Source organism: Manacus candei, unplaced genomic scaffold (genome assembly GCF_025592945.1).
Source record: "Manacus candei isolate 608988 ecotype Guabito, Panama unplaced genomic scaffold, ASM2559294v1 h1tg000006l, whole genome shotgun sequence".
Taxonomy (NCBI): domain Eukaryota; kingdom Metazoa; phylum Chordata; class Aves; order Passeriformes; family Pipridae; genus Manacus; species Manacus candei.
In genome coordinates, this window is record NW_026138054.1 from 282,538 (window position 1) to 305,566 (window position 23,029).

General features: G+C 60.9%; 3 protein-coding genes across 10 annotated transcripts; 2 read left to right on the forward strand and 1 right to left on the reverse strand.

Annotated features, from left to right (window-relative positions):
* The first annotated feature begins 823 nt into the window (after positions 1–823).
* ZMIZ2 (zinc finger MIZ-type containing 2) lies at positions 824–8,009 on the forward strand. 5 transcript variants are annotated; one of them, XM_051809219.1, is made up of 18 exons: positions 824–930; positions 1,643–1,764; positions 1,919–2,033; positions 2,122–2,324; positions 2,410–2,935; positions 3,012–3,185; positions 3,277–3,342; positions 3,417–3,588; positions 4,170–4,314; positions 4,792–5,002; positions 5,078–5,183; positions 5,358–5,515; positions 5,603–5,670; positions 5,830–5,898; positions 6,022–6,266; positions 6,349–6,524; positions 6,643–6,855; positions 6,969–8,007. In XM_051809219.1, exons 2-18 carry the CDS (start codon positions 1,715–1,717, stop codon positions 7,074–7,076), a joined length of 2,805 nt encoding a protein of 934 aa, XP_051665179.1. In that variant the 5' UTR covers positions 824–930; positions 1,643–1,714; the 3' UTR covers positions 7,077–8,007. The 5 variants fall into 5 exon arrangements, with proteins under 5 accessions (XP_051665179.1, XP_051665198.1, XP_051665188.1 ...); XM_051809228.1 differs by lacking the exon at positions 824–930 and having other exon boundaries at positions 1,003–1,764; positions 2,410–2,602; positions 2,684–2,935; positions 6,969–8,003; XM_051809238.1 differs by lacking the exon at positions 824–930 and having other exon boundaries at positions 1,000–1,764; positions 3,522–3,588; positions 6,969–8,009.
* Positions 8,010–8,067: 58 nt separating this feature from the next.
* On the forward strand, positions 8,068–10,192 carry PPIA (peptidylprolyl isomerase A). The gene is made up of 5 exons (XM_051809353.1): positions 8,068–8,222; positions 9,193–9,223; positions 9,330–9,418; positions 9,605–9,777; positions 9,877–10,192. The coding sequence occupies exons 1-5, from the start codon at positions 8,154–8,156 to the stop codon at positions 10,010–10,012; spliced, it is 498 nt and encodes a 165-aa protein (XP_051665313.1). The 5' UTR covers positions 8,068–8,153; the 3' UTR covers positions 10,013–10,192.
* Positions 10,193–18,967: 8,775 nt separating this feature from the next.
* LOC127480798 (uncharacterized) lies at positions 18,968–22,821 on the reverse strand. Of its 4 annotated transcripts, XM_051809331.1 has the most exons (6): positions 22,652–22,821; positions 22,508–22,545; positions 21,648–21,752; positions 20,239–20,331; positions 19,387–19,720; positions 18,968–19,084 (listed from the first exon to the last, which is right to left on the reverse strand). In XM_051809331.1, exons 2-6 carry the CDS (start codon positions 22,515–22,517, stop codon positions 19,000–19,002), a joined length of 627 nt encoding a protein of 208 aa, XP_051665291.1. In that variant the 5' UTR covers positions 22,518–22,545; positions 22,652–22,821; the 3' UTR covers positions 18,968–18,999. The 4 variants fall into 4 exon arrangements, with proteins under 4 accessions (XP_051665291.1, XP_051665300.1, XP_051665274.1 ...); XM_051809340.1 differs by lacking the exons at positions 22,508–22,545; positions 22,652–22,821 and adding an exon at positions 21,846–22,183 and having other exon boundaries at positions 19,387–19,481; XM_051809314.1 differs by lacking the exons at positions 22,508–22,545; positions 22,652–22,821 and adding an exon at positions 21,846–22,183.
* Positions 22,822–23,029: the final 208 nt, after the last annotated feature.

The following is a 23,029-nucleotide window of genomic DNA, read 5'->3' on the forward strand; positions in this document are numbered from 1 at the left end:
GGCCCACACCCCCCTGGGACCTTAGGAAGAACTAATCCCTGAGGCTCTTCTCTGGGTGGGTCCAGTGCAATGAGTCCAGTTCCTCCCAGTCTGGTGTCACACTTGCCCCTGCAGCTGCTGCCTCTTGGAGGAGCGATTTGGGGTGGCTGCCTGACCTAAGGGCCCACGCAGGTGTGGGGGTGTTGGTTGAGCACCAACCCCTGGCTCTGAGCCCCTGCACCCACAGGGCTGGTGTTGGGTGCTGTGTCCTCCCGTGGGAGGCCCTGGGGGGTGGGGGCAAGGGGGGCTGACCTCAGCTAGGAGTCGCTGTCGGCGGCCCTAGAACCGGCCCCTCGGTGCCTGGCGGGTCCCTCAGCTGCAGGGCGGCGGCCGAGGGTTATGCGCGCCTCAAACCCCCGCACACTCGAGGGTTCCGGCAGACGCGAATGCGACCTCACGTGGGCTGCGTGGCCACGTGGGGTGACTGTGCTGTCACACACCGGGTCGCACATCGTGTCACCGCACTGTTCCCCGGCACGCGCGGCTCCGCGTCTCCGCGCGCACTCCCGCTCACGCACGCGCACGGCGCCGCAAGCACGCGCTCCCCGCGGTCTCGCCGCCGCGATCACGGCGCCCGTCCCGCTGCCACACGCGTGTCGCCCCCGGCGCCCCGCACGCGGGGCCGCGCACCGCATCACACGCGGCCACGCGCGACCCCTGCGCAGCCCGGGCCCCCCCACCCCAGCCCCGCCCTCGGCGCTCGGCTGCCCGCGCCTGGCGGGGCGGGGGCGGGGCCCGCATGCTGATGAGCGCGCGGCCCCATTGTGCGCGGCCCGGCTCCGTCCCCGGGCCCCGCCCCCGCCGCGGAGCCGCGTCCGCGCGCGGCCGAAGATCCCGCGCAGCCTCCGCGCGCGCCCCGCGCCGCCAGGGCCATCTTGGGCCGCCGCCGCGGTGAGAGCGGGAGCGCCGGGCGGGAGGACGGGGGGGGACGGGCGGGACTGGCCAGGCCCCCGCGGGCCGCCCCGCCGTGCCGGGGGTGGCGGGGGCGGTTGCCATGGCAATGGGAGGGGGCCCGGCCTCGGGGCCTGCGCTGCGGTGCTGCCGGGGAAGGAGCGGGGGGTGGGGGACTGTCACTGCCGGCGAGGGGCACCCGGGGCCGGTGGCTCCGCGGTGGCGGCTGCCGGGAGCTGGGGCAGGCCCGGCGCGGGTGTCCCCTGTTTCCGCGTCGTCCCTTCCCTCGCGGCCATCCCATCTCAGCCGCCCTCCCGCGGGGCCGGGAGGAACCGAAAGCGCTGGTGACCCCGCAGCCCCCCCGCCTCGCTGCCGGGCCCGGATGGAAATACCCCGGGCGGCGGGGGGCAGTGCCGCGGGGGGACTGCGTCCCTGCCCCGGGAAGTCCCCGCGGTTCCTCCCGCCCGCAGGCGCAGGGGAAGCCCGGTGCCCGCCGCCCCGGGGGGGGTCTGGCGCCGTGGTGGCCGGCGCGGGGGGGCGGCCTGGAGCGGGGGCGGCGCGTGCCGGCCGGCGCCCCGGGCCAGACTGGGCCGGACGCCAAGTCCCGGCCGCGGAGGCTGGGGGGGTCGCGCAGGCTCCGGGCTGCACCCCCCCGGCCCCGGCCCCTCTGGAGGCGGCCGCCCCTCACCCGCCGCTCCACTGCCTCCCGCAGCCCCAGTGACAGACGGTGCCGCCGTTCCGCAGCGCCTGCCGCGGCCTCGGAAGACCCAGCCCGCACCCACCGATGAGCTCCATGAACCCCATGAAACCCTCGCTGCCGCCTGCGCCCCACGGGTGGGCGCCGGGGCAGCGTCCCTCCGTCCCCCCATGCATCCATCCGTTCCTCCATCCTCTCTGTTCTTCATCCCTCTGTTCCCTCCATCCCCCGGTTCCCTCTGTCCCTCCATCCCTCTGTCCTTCATCTTCATTAATTTGTTTTTCTTTCTAGTGATGGTTCATTTGCATACGAGGCTGTTCCTTGGCAACCAAGCACCAATCAGCCGCCGGGATCCCTCTCCGTGGTAACCACCGTCTGGGGTGTCAGCAACCCCTCCCAGAGTCAGGTACCTGCAGCACTCCCACCCCAGGGACCCCCAGCACTTGGGCGCCACTGCCCGTGCTTGACCCACTGCCTCCCACCCCATCCCCCAGGTTTTTGGCAGCCCCATGGGCCCTGGGGGGAGCAGCTCCAATACCCCGCTGCTGCCTGGCATGGCAGGCACCGGCTCGGGCATGAGCTCGCCACCATTCCTGCCGCAGCAGCCCTTCGCTGAGGGGGCACCAGGGAAGGGGTACATGCAGCCGGGTGTCTACGGCCGCAACGCCTACCCCAGCGGGCCAGGCTTTGCTGCCAGGTAAGGCCAGCCCTGTGCCCCCTGGCCTGGCACGTGCCCCGTCGCAGGGCCACCGCATGCCCCTTCCTGCCTTTCTGCTCTCCAGCTACACCAGCGGCCCCAGCGGCCCTGGTGGGATTGGGCTCTCCTCACATGCTGGCCGGGCCCCCGCTGACTTCACCCAGGCAGCGGCTGCTGCTGCCGTGGCCGCTGCTGCTGCCACAGCCACGGCCACGGCCACAGCGACAGTGGCAGCGCTGCAAGAGAAGCAGAGCCAGGAGCTGAGCCAGTACAGCACAGTAAGAGCCTGGCTGTGGCAGAAACGGGGAGCTGACAGCTGCCCTGGCCCTGCCCTGACCTCCTTCTCTTCCCCACTGCAGATGGGCACAGGGCAGTCCTTTAGCAACCAGTTCCTGCCCCATGCTGGGCCCCGTGGCACCAGCATGAGCCCAGCTGGCATGGCAGGTGTCATGGCCCCCTCTGGCATTTCCCCTGTGAGCATGAGTCCAGTGCGGGCACCTGGCACCAGCTCCCTGTATGGTGGGCAACGAGTGCCCCAGCACGCCTACCCTGGTCCCCCCTCAAGCCAGCAGCTACCCCGCCAGAGCCTCAAGCGGGCATACTCCAACGAGGTGAGCACTGCATCGATGAAGGCTGTGGCGTACCGGGACCCCATTTCCCACTGGTGCTGACCCCCTGGCCCTGCAGGGGTACCCAGCGCAGCAGTACCTCCAGGGCGGGCAGTATGCTGTGGCTGGTGCCCAGTATGCCCCCAGCGCCCCCCAGTCCTCCGCTCCGTCCCCCTCCTACCCCGGCCACAGGCTGCAGCAGGGCATGGGCCAGTACCTCTCCGCTTCAGGCAGTGCTGGACCCTATTACAAGGTACTGCAGAGGGCACGGTGGGCACGAGGTGGGGGTCCAGGTGTCTGTGGTCCCCCGGTGCCAGCCTCTGGGGACCCTCCTCCTCCCACAGTCTGCTGACCAGTTCAACGGGCAGAGCACCAGCTTCAGCACCTACAGCCAAGCAGCCGTCAACGGGGTGAGTCCGGCAGCAGGTGGGGTGGGGGCTGTGCCGGCCCGGCCGGGAGCTGAGGGTGCGCGGTGCCTCCGCAGCCGGGCCGGTTGCTGCCGGGGTACCCCAGCTCGCCGCTGGCCGGGAACCCCACACCACCCATGACGCCGGGCAGCGGCATCCCCACCTACACATCCCCTGGTCAGGATGTCAAGTCACCCTTCCTGCCAGACATGAAGCCCAACATCACCCCCCTGCACCCATCCCCTTCGGGTAGGTGTCCCTGGTCAGGGGGACTACCAGGGTGGGAAGGGGGGACTTCACAGTGTGGGGCCCATTTCTGGCAGTATGCCCGCCCTTTAAAGTCAGGGTGGGAGGGGAGGGGTGTCAGCACAGGGGGTGTGGCCATTGCCAGGGTTTGGGGCCAGTGGAGGCGGGTGGTAGAGGCTTGCTGTGAGGGTGGGACTGAGTGGGGTGAGGGACTTATTAAAAGGGTGTGGCCCCGGGGTGGGGGGGGGGAGGGTTGGCTTTATCGGGAGTGGTGGCTTTGGTGGGAGGGGTTCCTGTTCTGTGGGTGGGACCTCCTGGAATGGGAGGGGCTTGAATAGGGTGGGGTGTCCTGGAGTGGGAGGGGCCTTCAATGGGATGGGCTCCTGCATGGGGTGGGAGGGGCCTCTGCTGTGGGGGTGGAGCCACTTTGGGTAGGAGGAGCTTCCTGCGTAGGGCTGTCTGTCCTGGGTGGATGAGGCTGCTGAGGTGTGGGGGCTTCTTGCGAACTGGATCCCCGTGCAGGGTGCGGGGAGTGGCTGGGGTGTGGCTGGGGCACAGGGGTTCCTGCTGACGGCACCCCGCAGGGCCAGCCCCTGGTGAGGAGCTGCGGCTGACCTTCCCGGTACGGGACGGCGTGGTGCTGGAGCCCTTCCGCCTGCAGCACAATCTGGCCGTCAGCAACCATGTCTTCCAGCTGCGTGACTCTGTCTACAAGACCCTCATGATGAGGTGCGGGCTGCAGGTGTGGTGTCACACAGCGCTGCTCAGGTGGTGCTGTGCGGCACCATGTGAGGCAGCGCTGGGCAGCACGGCTGGGCGCTGCATGGTGCCATGTGGCATGACAGTGTGTGGCCTGGTGTGGCTTGGCACAGCGTTGTGCTGCATCATGGTGTGATGTGTGGTTTGGTTCAGTGGTATTTGCCATGGTTTAAGGTAGTGCCATGGTGGCTCAGCGTGTCGCTGCAGCGCATAGTGGCTTGGGGTGTGGCTTGGCATGGCATGGTGGGACATTGTGTGGCTTGGCACAGTCCAGTGCTATGGTGCTGTGGGGTTTGTCACAGTGCTGTATGATATGGTGGCGCATGGTGTGGCTTGGCACAGCAAGGTTCTGCATGGTGCAATGCAGCACCCAGTGCGGGTGACACCCAGTGTGGTGGCTCGCGTGCGAGCACGCCCTCTGCCCTCACACACTCTGCCTGCTCCCAGGCCTGACCTGGAACTGCAGTTCAAGTGCTACCACCACGAGGATCGGCAGATGAACACCAACTGGCCGGCCTCTGTGCAGGTGAGTGTCAATGCCACACCGCTCACCATCGAGCGCGGTGACAACAAGACCTCCCACAAGCCGCTCTACCTGAAGCACGTCTGCCAGCCCGGCCGGAACACCATCCAGATCACTGTCACCGCCTGCTGCTGTGTGAGTCACGGCCGGGTCCTGGGACTGGGAGGGTGACAGCTGGGGCTGCAACTCAGCCTCCCCATCTCTCCGCAGTCCCACCTGTTCGTCCTGCAGCTGGTGCACCGGCCCTCCGTACGCTCGGTGCTGCAGGGGCTCATCAAGAAGCGCCTACTTCCCGCTGAGCACTGCATCACCAAAAGTGAGCACCCAGGTCCTGGGGGCCGGGGGCTGCAGCATGGCAGGGGAACACCCTGGTCACGGGCCACAGCAGGATGAGGGTGATGGGGCACTATTGCCCAGGTGCCACCAAAGTGCCACCCCATCCCATTGTCCCGGTTCTGACCCTTGGTGCCCCTTGTCCCCACCTCCCCAGTCAAACGCAACTTCAGCAGTGGGACCATCCCAGGGACCCCAGGGCCCAACGGTGAGGACGGTGTGGAGCAGACGGCCATCAAGGTGTCCCTCAAGTGCCCCATCACCTTCCGGAGGATCCAGCTCCCAGCCAGGGGTCATGATTGCCGGCACATACAGGTAGGGCTGGTGGTGGCAGGGTGCTGGGAGGTGTTCCTCACCCAATATCCTGCCCTCGTCTGGCTCAGCTGCTGGTCTCCCCCACAGTGCTTCGACCTTGAGTCGTATCTGCAGCTCAACTGTGAGAGAGGGACATGGCGGTGTCCTGTCTGCAAGTGAGTGGGGGCTGCAGTGGGGCCATGCCCTGGTGTCCCTGCCTGCAGGGGAGAGGGGGTATGTTTCCTGTCCTGGTGGGGGGAGGGTGGTTCCTGCCTTGCAGGGGGAAGTTCCTGCCAGGGTTCTCTGCCCTCACTCTGCCTGCATCCTGCCTGCAGTAAGACGGCCCTGCTGGAGGGCCTGGAGGTGGACCAGTACATGCTGGGCATCCTGATATACATCCAGAAGTAAGTGCCCTTGCTCTGACTGTCCATCCATCCATCCATCCATGCCTGGCCCTATACCATCACTGGGGGGGCTGTGCAGCAGATGTCCCAACCTCACCTCCCCTGCCCTCCTGCTGCCCTCAGTTCGGAACATGAAGAGATCACCATTGACCCGACCTGCAGCTGGAAACCCGTCCCAATCAAACCTGACATCCACGTCAAGGAGGAACCGGAGGGACCGGTGCTGAAGCGGTGCCGGACACTCAGTCCTACTCACATGGTGCTACCCAACATCATGGAGATGATTGCAGCCTTGGGGCCCAGCTCTGTGCCCTTCCCGGCACTGTCACAGCCTCCGGCAGGGGCTGCTGCTGACTACAGCACCCCGGGTATGGGGAGACCCATGGGGGACAGGACTGGACCCTGCCCCTGTGTGTGTGTGTGTCCCAATTGCCCCATTTCCTCTCATAGGTTCCAGCTTTCCAGGACCTGGGGGCTTCCCAGAGCCTTTCCCTCCCCCTGGCGCCCCTGGCACCCCAACGCTGAGTGACTTCACACCAGGCCCCCCCTCCATCTCCTACCAGCCCAACATCCCTGGCGGCCTCCTGGCCCCTGAGAAACCCTCTGTGCCCCCTCTGCCCACACAGGTCAGCTGGGCTGCGAGCGGGGCAGCTATGCCCAAGGCCCCTACATCTCACTGGGAGCACTGGGGGTCCCAGTGAAGGGAGGGTCTTATGGCCGTGCTCTCTTCCCCCCCCTCCGCAGCTTCCCCCATCGGGACGGATGGAGCCATCCCACCCCCCGGTGCAGCCAGGGCTGCACAGCACCCCTTCAGGCATCCAGCCAGCCCCCATGCTGCACCCTCGGAGCGCAGTGGCACGGCCTCCTCTGGGTCCCCCAGCCCATGCTGCTGATCTCGCCTTCCCCCCTGCGCCCAGCATGGCCACGGCAGGTGATGGCTCGGAGCCTGCCCTCGACGTGAGTACCGGGGGGAGCGGCCAGGGGTCCCACTGCTGGCTTGGGACCCCAGCTGCTGTGGGGAGGTGGGCAGAAGCTGTGGGGGGCCAATCATCACACACTGCTGCCCCCAGCTTCTGCCTGAGCTGACGAATCCCGATGAGCTGCTCTCCTACCTGGGGCCCCCCGACCTCCCCAGCAGCAGCAATGATGACCTCCTCTCCCTCTTCGAGAATAACTGAGCCATCCTTGCCCCCGCCGGGGCTGGGGGGCAGCACTGCGTGCCCCTGCCCACCGCAGAGCTGGGACGCCCCACTATGGGGGCTTTCTCAAAGGCCTGCGATGGAACAGATGGGCTGAGCCCCCCCCCAGAAGCACAAGGCTGTACATAGTGTAGAAACACTACTGCTCCCCCCCCTGCCCTCGATACCTCCCCGTATTTAAAGGCAAGTGCGTCACTGCGGGGCTGCCCGTGCCCCCATATCAATGTGCAAATGCTGCTGCCCCTTGTACTGCATGGGCCTGGTGTGGGTTGAGGGGCTCAGCCCCTGCTGCCCCCAAGCCCAGTTGCCCTGTACATCCCCGATGGCTATTAAAGAATCCTGCAGGGTCATATGTGCCCCGTCCTTTGTCATCTCGCTGTGGGTCTGGCCCCAGGACCCCTCCTCGAGCAGGGAAGGGGGATCCCTACCCCTTTCCGGGCAGAGAGGGTGAGGGGTGTCCCGGGTGGTGGTGGGATCATGCCCCCTCCCCGGGCAGGGAGGTGGGGGGGGTCCCTCGGTGGCAGGGGAATTCCGCCCCCTCCTCGGGCAGCGGCAGCCCAGGCGGGCCGTGAACCGGGCCTGTGGCGTCAATCATTAACCGGGGCCGGGCGGGCGATGCTGCAGTCCCGCGGCGGAGGGGGAAAATCGGGGGTTTTCTCAGGGCGGGCGAGGGGCTGCCCGTACTGCAGGGCTGGTGCTGCCGCATCCCCGCCGCCCCCGGTCCTGCCGCGTACGGCGGCCCGACCCCGCACCTCGCCCCCCAGTTCTCCGCACCGCGCATGCGCGCCGCGCCCTGCCCAGCGCCGGCCCGCGGCCCCCGCCCCACCCGCGCTTTTTCCCTCCTTTCCCCCCCTTTTCAAACGCGGTGCCGCTGATTGGCCAGCTGCGCTGCCACTCCGCCACTCCGCCAGCGCCCGTTGGCCGGCGCCGCGGGAGAGGCGGGCCCTCCTCGGCCCTATATAAGGGGCGGCGGGGCGCCAAGCTCCTTCTGCTGCGCCGCGCTCGCCGCACGGACTAGTCTCTCGTGCCTCGCTCCTGCCTCGCTCCTGCCTCGCTATGGCCAACCCCGTCGTCTTCTTCGACATCGCCGCCAACGGCGAGCCCCTGGGCCGCGTCACCTTCGAGGTAGGCGCGGGGGGGGCGGGGGGTACCGCCGCCATTTCCTCGCCGGGACGCGTGGTGCCGGCGGGCGGTGGGTGCGCGTGCGCGGCGGGGGCGCGTCCCTCTGGCCGCGGGGCTGCGCGGCCCCGGCCCGGAGAGGCGAACAAAGGGCCCCACCGGGCCCACCGCGGGCTCACAGCGCCGCGAGACGCGGCCCGACTCGCCCGGGGAACGGCGGTGCTGCGGTGCCAGCGCAGGGCGCACCGTCGCCTGGGGGAACCCCTCTGCCCCCTTCGTCACCGCCGCGCTCGGTACCGCCGTTTCCCCCTTCCCGCCGGGCCCCGCTGGCCTCGCCGCCGGCCGCCTTCCCGCCGCGCCGCCGCGGCTCCGCTCCGCCCCGCCCCGGGGCCGGGGGGGCGCGGCCGCTCCCCCCACTGCGGGTCGGGGCCGTGGCTGCCGCGCCGCCATTTTATCACGGGGCTCCCGGAGCACCGGGATGAGCCGCGTCGAACCCCTGGGCGATGCTTCTCGGGTCTGAGGATGCTGGCGGAGAGCGGCGGCAACCCGATCGCCACGGGACTGTCGCTGGAGGGCGAAGCATTTGTCGCCCCGCCCGGGGCGCGGAGCATCCGTGGCACGGCCGGGCCGGCTTCGGGCGCCGTGGCTGCTGCAGAGCCGGGGCTGTGTGCCCGCACGGGTGGCGCATCCTGCCCAAAATCCCCCCGGAGCCCTGGGAGGCGACGCGCGCCCCGCCCGGGAAGGCTCCAGGCATATTAATTTAATCCACCAGTTCGTTGGTGACATGTGAAGTGCGATGGTTTTGAGTTGGAGCTCCCACACATCAGCGTCAGGCAGGGAGGGCTCTGCAGCTGCGGGCACGGCTAGGATCCACCTCCCGGCAGCGGGTCCCCGCAGTCTGGGGGTGGCCCTGGGGAGCGGGGCACAGTGGTCAGTCACCACCCTAGCCTGATAGATGTCTTTCCTTTCTTTGCAGCTGTTCGCAGACAAGGTCCCCAAGACAGCAGGTAGGTAAAGCAGCTCTGACCACACTGCAGCTGCACCAAAACCAAGTGGTGTTCTGAATTCTGAACAAAACAGGCTATTCATGGTGATTTTTTTCTTCCTTTGCAGAAAACTTCCGTGCCCTGAGTACTGGTGAGAAGGGATTTGGCTACAAGGGGTCCTGCTTCCACAGGATCATTCCTGGGTTCATGTGCCAGGTGCGTGGCATTCCCACCGCAGTGGGGAGGTGGTATGTCACTCATGTGGGTTTTAGAGTTGGATTCTGGAAGATTTGGGGTGGGAGGGCAGCTCTGCCTCCTGCCTGCAGCGTGCGGAGGGGACACTGCTCCCGATTCCAGGGTGCTCTCCTGCACCTGTGACCTGAAATGCTAGTCTCTTCGCAGGGTGGCGACTTCACACGCCACAATGGCACTGGAGGCAAATCCATCTACGGGGAGAAGTTCCCTGATGAGAACTTCATCCTGAAGCACACAGGCCCTGGCATCCTGTCAATGGCCAACGCTGGCCCCAACACAAACGGTTCCCAGTTTTTCATCTGCACTGCCAAGACTGAGTGGTGAGTCGGGGACTGTGGGAGGACAGGCTTGGGAGTCCCCAGCTGGGAAGTGTCCTGTGGGGACATCGGGGACCAGCTGTGACTGGTGTTTCTCCGCAGGTTGGATGGAAAGCACGTTGTCTTCGGCCGTGTCAAGGAGGGGATGAATGTGGTGGAGGCCATGGAGCGCTGTGGCTCCAAGGATGGCAAAACGAGCAAGAAGATCACCATCACCGACTGTGGGCAGCTGTCGTAGACCCTCTTCTCACCAACTGACCATTCCTCGGGCAGCCTGGGCGCTGTGCCCCGCTGCAGCTCACCCGCTCCTGCCCCGTTCCCGACGTACTGCTGCGTTTCTACTGGGTCTTGGCCCCACATACACGGTCCCACTGGGCCGCAGTTACCTTTGAGTCTAAATAAAACGAGTTAACCCACAGTAACTCCCTTCCGTCCTCCAGCTGGAGCAGGCAGGGGGTGGGGCTGGTGGGAAAGGAAGGAGGGGGTACCAGCTGGTCCTGGCACTGAGCTGATCTGTGGGGGTCCTCAGTGCTGCATCTAGGAAAGGGCCCCCCTTCCCTCCTCTACCCACTGCTGTGGGACTGCAATAAGTATGGGGACAGGTGGTGACCCCCACCTTTGGGTTCCTTGTGGGTCTCTGTCAGCCGGTGACCTTGGGCACAGCTGGTGTTTGCTATGCTGTGAAGATGGGACTCCCAATGGCTCCAGTAAGAAGAGTTTCAGGCCGGGAGGATCCCAGTGCTCCCTACTACAGCAATCCAGTTAGGGGGTGGCTCTCTGAGATCCCCAGTGGTCCCTGTTGGGGTCGTAGTGATCCCAGTTTGGGGGTGCCCAGCTCTGATAAGATCCCATGTTTGGCATAGTCTCAGTTTGCAGTGGGGTGATAAGTGCTCCTGATTCATGCGTGGGTGCCCAGCTCCTGAGTGATCCTGGAGCTTCCAGTTTAAAGGATGCATGGATGGGAGTAGACTAGTATCCTGTGGGCCCAACAAGGGGAGGTCTTCCCCTTTGTCCCACTTTCACCCACAGTACCTGAAGGGCACTGCTGCTCCCCCCACCCCTTCCTGCACATGGAACTACACCACAGCAACCCCCGTGGGGTCTGCCTTGGAGTGAGGCCTTGATGTGTATGAGATGACCCCAGTGCTGGCAATGCAGCGCACAGTGCAAGGGGAAGGTGAAGCTGGCAGCAGCTTCTGCCCCCTTACCCTCTGGTTGGCAGCCACTGGGGTTGGGCGGCTTCAGAGGGGCCTGGGGTTGCAGACAGGCCAGGGCGCAGCGGGCGCATGCAGCACGAAGGGGGTGGGAGCTCCGGGGGTGCTGTAGCAGGCCGGGGGGGGGGGACATGACGGGACATGGGCTCTGCCATGACTCCATGGCTAGCGCCCTGTGCTTCCCTCCAGCCCCAGCCCTGTGAGGCTCTGGGCCCTTGGTCTCCCCCATGGTCCCCGGCACCCCCTTGGGGACACTCCAGCCCGGTTGAAGGCTCCCTGCAGCTCCTGCTCCACACCAGTGTCAAGTCCCACAGGGGAGGACACCCGTCTCTTGCCCCCACTATGCTTCCCCACACCTAGGACAGGCTCCTGGCATGACCACACTGGTGCTCCCTGGGAAGAGGAATGTGAACTTCATGGAGCTCAACCTCCCCAGCAACAAGACCAAAAGTGACCTCTGGCCTGTGGCAACTAGTCATGGCCATTGGGTCCACATTTAGCCGCAGTTCGTCTGCTCCTGGCATTTTCTTCACGAGGTGAACAGCTCTCCTCCAGGTGGAGAGTCTACTCACAGCTCTGAGAGGAAAGAATGTTGAGCAGCAGCATTAAATGCAAGCATGCTGTGATGGGTTGATGAAGGGAGAAGATTTGTGCTGCAGAACTTCCTAAAGATCATTCCTCCAAAGAGGAAGACACAGGTGACTAGCAAATGCCGACACAGGTAGAAAGACAAGTTACACCAAGCTAAACCAGAACACTGCTCAGGCCATCAGCTGAGGGTTTCCAGCCCTGACCAATGACCTGAGACCAGGACAAAGCACTGCAGTGTGCCAAATATGCCCAGAAATTGAAGTTGTTTGGCCGAGACCGTAGTATGGCCTTCAGCATAAATGGAGGTGAACACAGAGCACTGTTTCCTCCTCAGCCTGCAGCTCACCTTCCTTCTGCCTGCCCCAGTCCTCAATCTCAACCTTGTACTAGTGTCCCCAGCAACAGCATTGCACCACTCCATGCACTGTCCAGTATCTGCATCCCACACCTCACACAAGAACTGGTGAGTTCCTGGGTTTGCTGCCATTTCAACCCAGATAATTGTGCTGCTGCTCTGTGTTTGTCATTCTGCCATTAGTCTGAAACCACTGATTGACCCCTGGAGCTGTCCATGAGTGGGTTCTGTTCCTACAGGGTCTGCAGGGTGCTGGACTGGTCCTGCAGAACCCAGGGGGTAGAGGCGAATGAGAGGGGTGCCTGCCTAAGCTGGGTAGGGTCAGTTCCCAAGTGCTCGGGGGGGATGGACTGGTTTTCCAGGCACAAGTAACAACTACTGATTTGTGGTCCCCCTCTTAGAGAAGGTGCAAACCACCAGAACAGCTGGGCTGCCTGCCCCAAATCCCCTATCCTCCCTTGAGCGAAAGGGTGCCTGCTGTTTGTAGCTGAGAGGCTGGTCCATATGGGTGGGAGTAGGACATTCCTCCCTGAAATGCTGGAACTCCCAGGGCATTTTCTCCGCAGGGAAGATGAAGGAGGAAGAGAGATTGTCTTCATGCTCCTGGAGCTGATGAGCCACTTCATCCACCATGGTTGCCACTTTGTCTCTCCAGGCCATCACTGCCAATGAGCTGGGAAATGAGAGTGGTGGCTCCGTACGAAGTTCTTCCACGTGGGTCACGTGCACTGAGCTTTGTCTGGCTCTGTGGGTAACTGTGTGTTGTTCGTGTCATCAGAAACCGTGTTGAGCATGGCCAGTTCCTTCAGGTACTGGATACCTCTCTCCATCGTGGTCCACTTGCCTGGGCAACATAACAACATCTCCCCTGTAGGAATACCTTTTCTTCACTCTTGGCAGGAGTCGCCTTCAGAGGATGAGGGCCTGTGTCCCTCTTCCAATTGCCTTGTTAATACCCCCTTCCCTAGAAAGCAATTCCAGCTGCCTGGCTTCCCTAGTTTCTAATTCCATGATACTAACCCAGTTATTCCAGCATTGGAGCAGCCAGGTGATAATGAACCCACCTGGATGACAGCTGAAATATTTTCACATATCCCACAGCTCATACAGGAACAGGGATTGAGTGGTTATCTCTTGGTCTGCCTCTTCCTCCTGTTCCTGTGGTAACCCTGCTTTGGACTCCTTGTCCTCCTTTCCTAAATGAGCTGACATGCATGCCCATTTCTTCTTGTGTCTGGGGGTGACTTGTCCCAGCATTGGCTGGGGCTCTGGTTCAGCTGCAGGGTCTGTTGCGTGGGCTGGAGCAGCCACAGGGCTTGTCCAGGCTCATCCCCAGCATAGGCAGCAGGGCAGGGAGGGGATTCTGACCCTCTGCTCTGGGGAGACCTTACTGCAGCTTTTCAGTACTTAAAGGGGCTTATAAGGAAGATGGGGACAAACTTTTTAGCAGGTCCTGTCATGATAGGACAAAAGGTGATGGTTTTAAACTGAAAGAAGGGAGATTCAGACTAGATACAAGGAAGAAATTTTTTACACTGAGGGTGGAGAAACATACAGGTTGCCCAGAGAAGCTGTGGCTGCCCCCATCCTTAGAAGTATTCAAGGCCAGGTTGGATGGGGCTTGGAGCAACCTGTTCCAGTGGAAGGTGTCTCAGCATCCTGGGACAGTCTCATCCCAGCACTTTGCGCAGCTGCTTCTCTGCCCCAGGGACAGCAGTGACGTCTGGGCCATTGTGGGAGCTCGCTCATTCCCCTGACACCAAATCCTGCTGTATCAGGAGTGGAGACCCACCAGCATCTGCCTGGAAGATGAAGCTCTTGGGCAGCCCTGCCCAGGACTTGCTGCCTGCAAATTCACTTGGATAAGGAAAATTCTCATGCTTCCAGAGTTCACAGATGAAAGGGAGGTTTTGGCTCTGTGTCTGTGTGTGTCTCATTATCAGGGAGATGCTGTGCCTGCTGGAAAGGAGCTACATTTTTCTAGACCACCTGCCTGTGTCCCTTGGGGAGGGCAAACGAAGACAGTGTGTTCGCCCACAGTGAGAGCAGGACAAGAGTCACTGTTCTAGTGACTCGAACTGCTCCAGAGGTAGCAGAGTTTTTCTCCATCGCAGATCAGCTGAGCCAGCACCATCTTCAGGAGTTGTAGGAGAGCCGAGGAGCTGCGGGATGGCCTCTCTCTGGGCACGTCCAGCACCAGCAGGGACTTGTGCTCTCTAGGTGTCATTGCCAAAGGGACAAACCAACTCAGATCCTTTAACTTAACAGCCCCCTATTCCCCTCCAGTACCTAGGGGATCCCTAGGTCCCCAAAGTAGCAGTGGGATCCCCAACCCTCCAATGGCATCAGTGTGTCCCCCCTGCTTCAATTCCCACGGGATCCCCAGACCCCAGCGGCATCAGTGGCCCCCCTGGCTGTGCTGCAGTACCCTAGGGACCCCCAGCCCCCCAAGAGTGGCAGTGGGACCCTTACCCCACTGAGGCATTTCCCTGGCACCTGCAGCGCCACTGCAGGCAGTGGTGGGGACACTTCTGGACCTGGCCCTGGGTTGTCTCAGCACCTTGTCCCTGTGAGGCACAGCACCCCCCCAGCCCATCTGCTGGGCGAGCTGCAGCAGCAGGTTTGGGTCCATGGCCACCCTACCATCACCCTGGGGAGGGACCCCCAGCTCCACACGCAGCCTGGTGGGACAGGCCTCCATGACCTCTGTGGTGCGCAGGTCCTGCCCCCTAAGAGTGGGAGGGTGCCTCGGGGGGGTGACAGGCATCCAATTTCCCTCCTCTCCCAGACCTGGGGGGGTGATGGAGTGCTTCAGGCCCTCGCTGCTGGGCAGCTCCCCTGGCTTGGGCTCCCCACCCCGGCACTGTCACTAATGTTCCACGGCCCCGCTCTCTACTTCCGCTCCATCCTCATCCCCTTCCCCTATGTCCCCCACATCCCTGGCCTCCCCCTCCCCATGTGCCCCATCACCCCCATGTCCCCTTTGTCCCCAGCCACCCCTTCCCCCTTCCTCCCACTCTCCCCATGTACCCTGTCTTCCCCCATCCTCCCCATCCCCGTGTCCCGGCTCCGTCCTGCCCCCGTTCCCGATTCTGCCCCCCGGGGGAGGGGGGGGGCTGCAGTTCCCACTCCGAACCTCCGGGTGGCGCCGGAGCTCCGCCGCCGCTGTAGCTGTTTCGGGGCTCGGGGGGAGCCATCAGGACCCATCAGGCTTCGTGGACTGACAGGGATCCATCTGGAGCAGATTCCGCACAAGTTCAGGGTCGACTGGAAGCTGATCATTCTCACAGCTCAGGGCACTGGGACCCTCTTAGTCTGCCATCCGTGTTGAAGACAGAGGCAAAGAAAAAATTAAACATCCCTGCCTTGCCTCTGTCCCTGTTTATGGGGTGACCAGACTCATCCTGGAACAGGAATATGTAATTTCTGTGCTGGCTTTTGCTACTGATGTATTTAAAAAAGCCCTTTTTGTCATCCTGCACAGTATTGGCAACTTCAGCTCCAGCTGAGCTTTGGCCACACGAATTTTCTCCCCACAGCGGTGAGCAGTTTCTCTGTTGTCATCCCACATCACCTGACCTCGCTCCCCTTGGGCATACAGCTTCCTTTCTTTGCCTTTGCTCCAGAAGTCGTGATAGGTTTGCCTTCTTCCAGAAGAAGATCCCTGCTCAGGAGGTCCTGCTCAGCCAAGATTTCTGCTGCACCTGCTTGACTTCTGACATTTGGGAATTGCTGCTCCTGTGTCCTTAGAAGGTGGTGACTAAAAAAAAAGTGGCCAGCACTGATGGACCCCAGCACCCTCAGAAACGTTTTCCCAGTTCCCTGAGCAGCCTGAAGTCTGCTCTCCTCATATCCAGGGTTGAAATTTTGTGGCACTTTTCCTGGTGTCACCAGAGATTTTAAACTTGGTGGCTTCATGATTGCTGTGGCCACAATGGCTTCTAAGTGCCACTTCACCCATGAGACCCTCTCTGGTAACAAGGAACAAATCCTGGAGGGCAAGTCAGGAACAAATCCTGACTCTGCAAGTCAGCTCCATGAGTACCTGTACAACAAGGTCATTGTCCAGGGAGTTTAGGAATCCTCTGGACCTATTTGTGCCAGCTGTGTGGTGTTCCCAGTTTAACATCTGGAAAGGTGAAGTCTCCCATAAGGACAAAGGCAGTTGATTTGGAGGTGTCATTCAATGGTCTCATCACTGGGTGGTCTATAGTAGACTCCCACAGTGACACCTGCATTATTTGTTTGTCCCTTAATCCTTACCCAGGACATCCCAACCCCTCTAATCCATACACCACCTCCCCCTACTCACCTGCCCTGCCTTCCCCTCCCAGAGGAACTTGGGCAAGAAAACTGTTGCAAGAGGGGAAAAAGACTTTGCAGCCCCAAACTCCTCCAGTCAGCTCTCTGAGCAGCTTTGCATCTCCTGGAGACAGGTCAGTGCCTGATATCTCCCTGAGACTCCTAGCCATCTCTGGAGGAAGTCTTTTGTCCTTTCTCAGAAGGAACCAAAAAGGCTGAAAGAGAGAAATAAACAGAGAAAGGTTTGGGTTTGAAGGGACTTTCGAAGATTGTCTGGTCTACCCTTCCACCTGCCACCAGGTAGTACACCTTCCACTATCCCAGGTTGCTCCAAGCCCTGTCCAACCTGGCCTTGAACACTTTCAGGAATGTGGCAGCCACAGCTTCTTTGGGCAACCTGTGCCAGGGCCTCACCACCCTCACCATAAAACATTTCTTCCTTATGTCCGATCTTACCCTGCTCTCTGGCAGTGTACAGCCCTCACCCATAGTCTTGGCACTGCCGACCCTGGTAAAAAGTCTCTCTGTGCCTTTCCCATAAGCCCCTTTGTACACTGAAAGGTCACAACAAGGTCTCTCAGAGCCTTCTCTACTCCGAACTGGACACCCTTAGATTTCTTTGGGTTCCTGCATAGGAGAGAGGCTCCAGCCCTGGGATCATTTTCAAGGCCTCCTCTGGACCTGCTCTGACAGGTCCAGGTCTTATTTGCACTGGGGCCCCCAGAGCTGGATGTGGGCTCCAGGTGGGATCTCCAGAGAATGGAATAGAGAGGGAGAATCCCTTCCCATCTAAAACTCAGCACCATATGGGCCACTAGGAGGAAAATTCAGTCCCTCCCTGACTAAACCAGAACAAAGGGTCTCTGTCATGGTTAGCAGCAGCTATGTGCTTAGTTCTGACTTTGCATTGTGTGGTGGATTTGGTGGGCACACACCAGAGGTGCTGAGGCTGGTCCCCAGTCCCCTCCCAGGTTATTGTTTGGCTCTGTCATGATATATGGCTTGTATGTGTGTGCTCTTTAGGATAAACCCTTTGCTCCCAAGAGCACACAACCACGGCTCCCCTGACCTACCTCTCCACTGCATCAGCATCTCCTTCTTCCATGTCATGCCATCTACTGCAATTCCTTTCCCCTCCCACCTCTGTGACAGCCACTTCCTCTGGACACTCCCCGTATCACAATATCCCTGTAGCCTGTTCCCTGGAATATCAACCCTCTGCTGCAACACTATTAAAAAGCCACCAACAGTAAAATTTTGAGCCCAAAGCTTAATTTCAAAGGCCAAAACATTATTTTTGATTATTTTTCAGATCCAACCCCGAGCTGCATCGCAAACTCTTGTTTATACATGTCCTAGTTAGAACAGCTGGGACCAATTCATCACTGGATGGGTGTAACCCAAAACTGTGTATTCTATAGCCTTCCATGCCATTTCCCAGAAACTGTTATCAACAGAGCATTTACACCCTCTGCCCAGAGCAGCCTGACTCCTCAGGCTATAAACTAGGCGTTAAGAGGCCTGTGAGATAGGAAGATGTTCCTGTCCTCACACCCTTTTATGGAATTCCCCGCTCTGAGGGAAGGACTGAGCATTCCTGCCTGAACTGGAGAATATATAAACTTGGAGTTTTGGAACCTTTTTACCACTTGTGGGATCCAGAGGAAGACTGCAGCTCATTGCTCTCAACTGGACTGCAGCTCACCGCTCTCAACCAGCCTGAGACCACCACACTCAACTGGACTGCAATCACCACTTTTGACCAGACTGCAGCAGCTCTCCCACCAGCAGGTTTTTCCCCTCTCCCTTTACTTTGGACTCAGGGGGGACCCAAGGAACACCACTTTGTTCATGCCCCAGGATGCTGGGTTATACATTTGGGTTTTGTGGGTTAAGACCAATTGTTTGTTTGTATAATTGTACTTATTGTATTATTTTATTAAATTGTTATTCTGACTTATAATCTCTCTTTTGAGTTGAGTTCATTTCCCCTGCTGGTTAACTTTTAAACCAGCACAATACAATGCAGTCTCAAAGTAGGGAGAGCAGCAACACTTTTAACTCCCTCTTAACTCTACATCCCTGAGGTGTTGCTGCCATCACTGCTGGGCTCAGCCTTGGCCAGTGATGGGTCTCTCCACAGGAATGATGGTGGACCTGGGATGAGACTGGAGATGAGAGACAGGAGGGTTCATGTCCCTAGGGGGGTTGGGGACCTGGGGTGGGAACAGGACCCCGTAACAGGGCTGGGATTGGTGTCTCCAGAGGGGGCTGCAGCTGGTGCCCAGGAATGGGGGGCTGCTGTGTCTGGGGACAGTGGGACCAGGGGTGGGAATGGGCCCCTCTGATGTCACTGGGTCTGGGACTGATGTCCCCAAAGGGAATCAGGAACTCGGAATGGGGAGCTGAGGGGGGGCTGACAGCCCTGGGGGTGTTTGGGACCTGGGATGGGGCTGGGATTGATGTTCTCAGAGGTGTTTGGGACAGGGATGAGGCTGATGGCCCTGGAGGCTATGGGGACCCCCATGGTACCTGGAATGGGATCCCATGGTGGGACTGGGGGTGGAACTCATGTTCTCAGACCATGCTAGGTCTGGAGGGGATGTCCCTGGGGATGCCAGGTTTGGGGATGGCTTTATGACTCCACAGTGGGCCTGGGTTTGTGTCCCTGGGGGGGCCAAGCGTGGGGACTGAGGGGTGCTGGGGGTGGGCCCCATCCTGGGTTTGCTGCCAGTACAATCCAGTCGATTGTGCTGCTGATCTTTATTTAAACGCTCCTGCAAATATTCTGCTGGCTTCTGCCCGGCTGTTGGGGCGCTCAGAGCCGGCTCTCGAAGCTGCGAGGCGCCTGCGGAGAGAGGAAGCTGCTGAGGCCCCGCCACGGCCGGGGGTGCAGGGTGGGTGTGAGGGTGTGGAACAGCACTGGGTGCCCCGAGGGGTGTGGGCACCCGGCTGCACAGGGGAGCTGTGGGCACAGAGAGCTCTGGGCAGAAAACGGGGCACCAGCTCACAGCACAAATCTCTGCTGAGTTTGGGCAGTGGCAAACTGGGCACCCAGAGCACCTTAGCTCAGAAAACCCCATGGCTGCTCTGGCTGATAGCAGCCATCCAATACCAGTTTGGCAACTCCCCCCAGGCCCACCAACTCACTTTCTCCTCTTCCTCCACAAGTGGAATACACAACACAGCACCATCCCCAGCAGCATTGAGCCCAGGACAGCCACGATGCCTTCTATGCAGTACGTCTGGAAGGTATCAGCACCCACAGAGTTTGGGTCTGCCCTGCCCACCACAGCGTTTGGGTCTGTCCTGCCATCCACAGTGTTTGGGTCTGTCCTGCCATCAACAGCATTTGGATCTGCCCTGCCCACCACAGCAATTGGGTCTGTCCTGCCATCCACAAGGTTTGGGTCTGCCCTGCCCACCACAGCGCTGGTGAATCTTCTGCCATCCACGGCGCTGTTGAGGCTGAGGCTGTTCACACCTGGAGGAACAATTGTGCACATCAATGTGCCCTGACATTGCCAGAAAATGTTCTTTCCCACTTTGTTGGCATGTCTGAATGAGGGAATATCCTGGGTGGCAACATTTCTGTGGCTTCAGTAGAAGCCAAGGAAACTCCCAAAGGCCTTGCAAGTCCATGCTCTCCAGAGCCTCTCTCTCTCTCTCTCCTCTCAGCTTCGCTTGCAGTCTGGAGTGGCTGCAGTCCAGTTCTCCCAGTGTCTGGCTTTGCTCCCCATTCCTGAGGATCCTTCACATTTGCCCACAATTTTTTTGCACTCTGGCCAGGGATGGTCTGACTGGGGCAGCCATAGTCCCTGGGACTCAGCTGGAGCCACAACTGGCAGCAGAGATTCTGGACCATCCTTGCAGCTCGCCAACACCTGCAGGGTCCCTGCAGTGAGGCTCTGAGGTGTGGGCTGGGGAGGCTATGGCATGTCCCTACATTTATCCAAAACCTCTGCTGCCCCACTGTGCCGGTTAGGAGTGACCTGTACCCACCTCGTGCTATTGTCTTCAGCTGTCCAAGGATTTCATGTAGCACTTTGGATGTGTCCTGGGAAGATTGTCCCCTTCCATCTTGATACTCTGGACCTTAATGGAAAGAATAAAGTTACATTTCTGCCCCAGCAGACCCTGGAAGCAGCACTCAGGCTGTGCAGTCAGTTAGGACTGACTCGTGACCCTCTCCAGCGCAGGGTCCAGCCAAGAAGCAGGAAAAGCCCTTCCTGTGCCCACAGCTGCAACCAGACCCCCCATGAGGAGCTCCTGTCACACCTTGGGGCACCCTCTGTCCTGACTGAATAGCAGAACAGGAGAGGGGATCATGGAACAACATGGTACACCCGGGCTTTGCTCCCCATTCCTGTGGATCCTTCACATCTGTCCACAATTTCTCTTGCAGGCGCTCACCTTCCCTTTCCAGGCTTGGTGGGTGCTGCCTTGATGGACACTCTCTCTGACCGTGGGGGACACATTGTCCCCCAGACAGGACTCAGGGGGCCAGATGGAGAGCAAGGAGGGACCAATTGTCCCTTGGAGTGAGATGGACAAAACCCATCCCCTTGGAATGAGGTGGACAAAACCCCTCCTTGTGTCAGGGAGGGCCACCCCCAGCTCTCCCTCCACAGCCCAGCACCCACACTCTGAGGGGACACACTCGGGCCCTCAGGAGACACCTGAACCTCGCTCTCTCTCGCTGCCCTTTCTCCAGCATGGGCAGCGCTTGCCTGCTCCCAGTTTTCAGGTCTTGTCTCCCATGTATGGCCCCTGGCAGGACTGCCCAGTGCCTGGATAATGTGGAAAACATTCCTTTAGCCCAGAGTGGGGGCCTTCCCCAGGACTGGCCAGCACTGCCAAGGATCAGGGAAAGGTAAAGCCTCAGCATGGGTCAGGCACAGAGGCTGCAGGAGGACGGTGCAGGGTCCCCCCAAGCCATGCTGGACTCAACAGTGCAGCCCTTTGGACCCCAGTTCCCAGGAGGGATCCCCTCTGTTGAGCCAGGGCCTCCAGGGCCTCCTGGCAAGCTCTGGGATGCAGATGCCGCAGGAAGGACATTCAATCCAGTCGCATTTCCTGTGATCTGCTGAGTGGGGTCCAGGTGACCTAGTTCCCAAAAGGGCAAAGTTGTGAAATCCCTGAGAACAGGATGTGGGGGGCAGTGAGCCTCTCCCCACATCCACAGAGGGTCTGAGTGCGTGTTCCTGGCACAGTGACGGCCACAACCTCCCCTGTCCCGAGGTGACAGGGACCCCAGTCGCTCCTGGCTGCTGGCAGAGCTCTGGCTCTCTGCTGACAGAGAGGAGCTGCTGACACGAGGAGCAGCAGCAGCAGCAGCAGCAGCGGGGCAGGGCCTGCAGACACTCGGGATCTCGGCGGATGCTGCCGGGTGGCCGAAGGACAGCGATTACCTGACACTCCTGTTGGCTGAACGGCCCCGGTGTTTTCCCCGGGGACTGGCACTGCCTGATGGTCTTCCTGAGGTGCCTTCTTATCCACAGGCTCACGCTCCAGAGCTTTAGAGAGAAAGTGTGTCAGCTGAATTGCAAGTCCCCATTCCCCATGGGGATCTGCCAGAGCTGGGGCCTGGCCCTGGCCTGCCCACCTACCCACTGCCCATGGTCGCCACGGAGCAGCCCCGACACCCCTGGCTGGCAGGGCCACCAGGAGGAGGATGAGGGCCAGGGCCCACCGCGCCTGCACCATGCTGTCACTGCTGCTGCTGGCACAGCTGGTACTGCTGGAACTGCCACTGCTGGCACTGTCACTGCTCACTGTTGTCACCATCACTGTCACTGCAGGCACTACAGGTACTGCAGGCACTGGCACTGCTGGCACTGTCAGTGCAGGCTCTGCTGACACTGCTGCTGCTCCTGCAGCTGCTGGAGTGATGCCTGTGGCACCTGCCCCACACTGCACATGAATGCCTGGCCTTGTGACTTCATGGTCTGGCTTTGTCATCTCACGGTGGGGCTTTGCTACTGCATGGGAGGCTCCTACCGTCAACATTCCACCATCTCCATGAGAAGCACAACATTTCAAGCTGCTGGGGAGGACTCCCAAGTCACAGAGACCTGCCTGACACACACCTGCCTTCAGCAGGAATCAAACTCTTCAACAAAACACCCAGGAGGAGTCTTGGTCTCCTGCCCAAGCCTTCAGCCACCTCCAGAGGAAGTGAGTACACTCTTGGTGGTGCCCAGGAGGAATCCTGGGAGGTTGCCAGACATGGACTGGCCTCTAACACGGACACAACAGGTACATGACCTACCTGGGGGCATCTGCGGGTACTGCTCACGGCTTCAGTTGCTGCCAGACGAAACCACAACACTCTTGGAGATGCCTGGACAGAGTCCCAGGGAGCCTCCAGGAAAGGACCTGCCTCCAACATGGGCAAAACACTTTGGCTTGCAACCTTGGAGGGGTCTGGGGCTGCTCACAGTGGTGCTGGCTGTTCAAGGATGGACAAAACACATCCAGTTCCTGGTGCTGAGCACAGAAACCACAGCAGCAATGCAAACGTGTTCCAGAATAAAGCCGGTCCCATTCCCTTCCCCCCAGCTGCTCCCTCCCTATCCCAAGCTCTGGGGCTCTTTCCCTGACGTGATGCACAGAATCCTCTCTGCTGACACTGTCATCAAAGCTGTGAAATCACAATTCTGGCCTGTGGCTGAGCTGATGCTTTTGCACGAGGGGCAGCCAGCACGTGTCATGCCTGGTGATCCTGGCACTGGCACTGCTGAGGTATGAGGATGTGAGCAACTGGGGGCTGGGGTGGGAGGTCGGGGCTGTC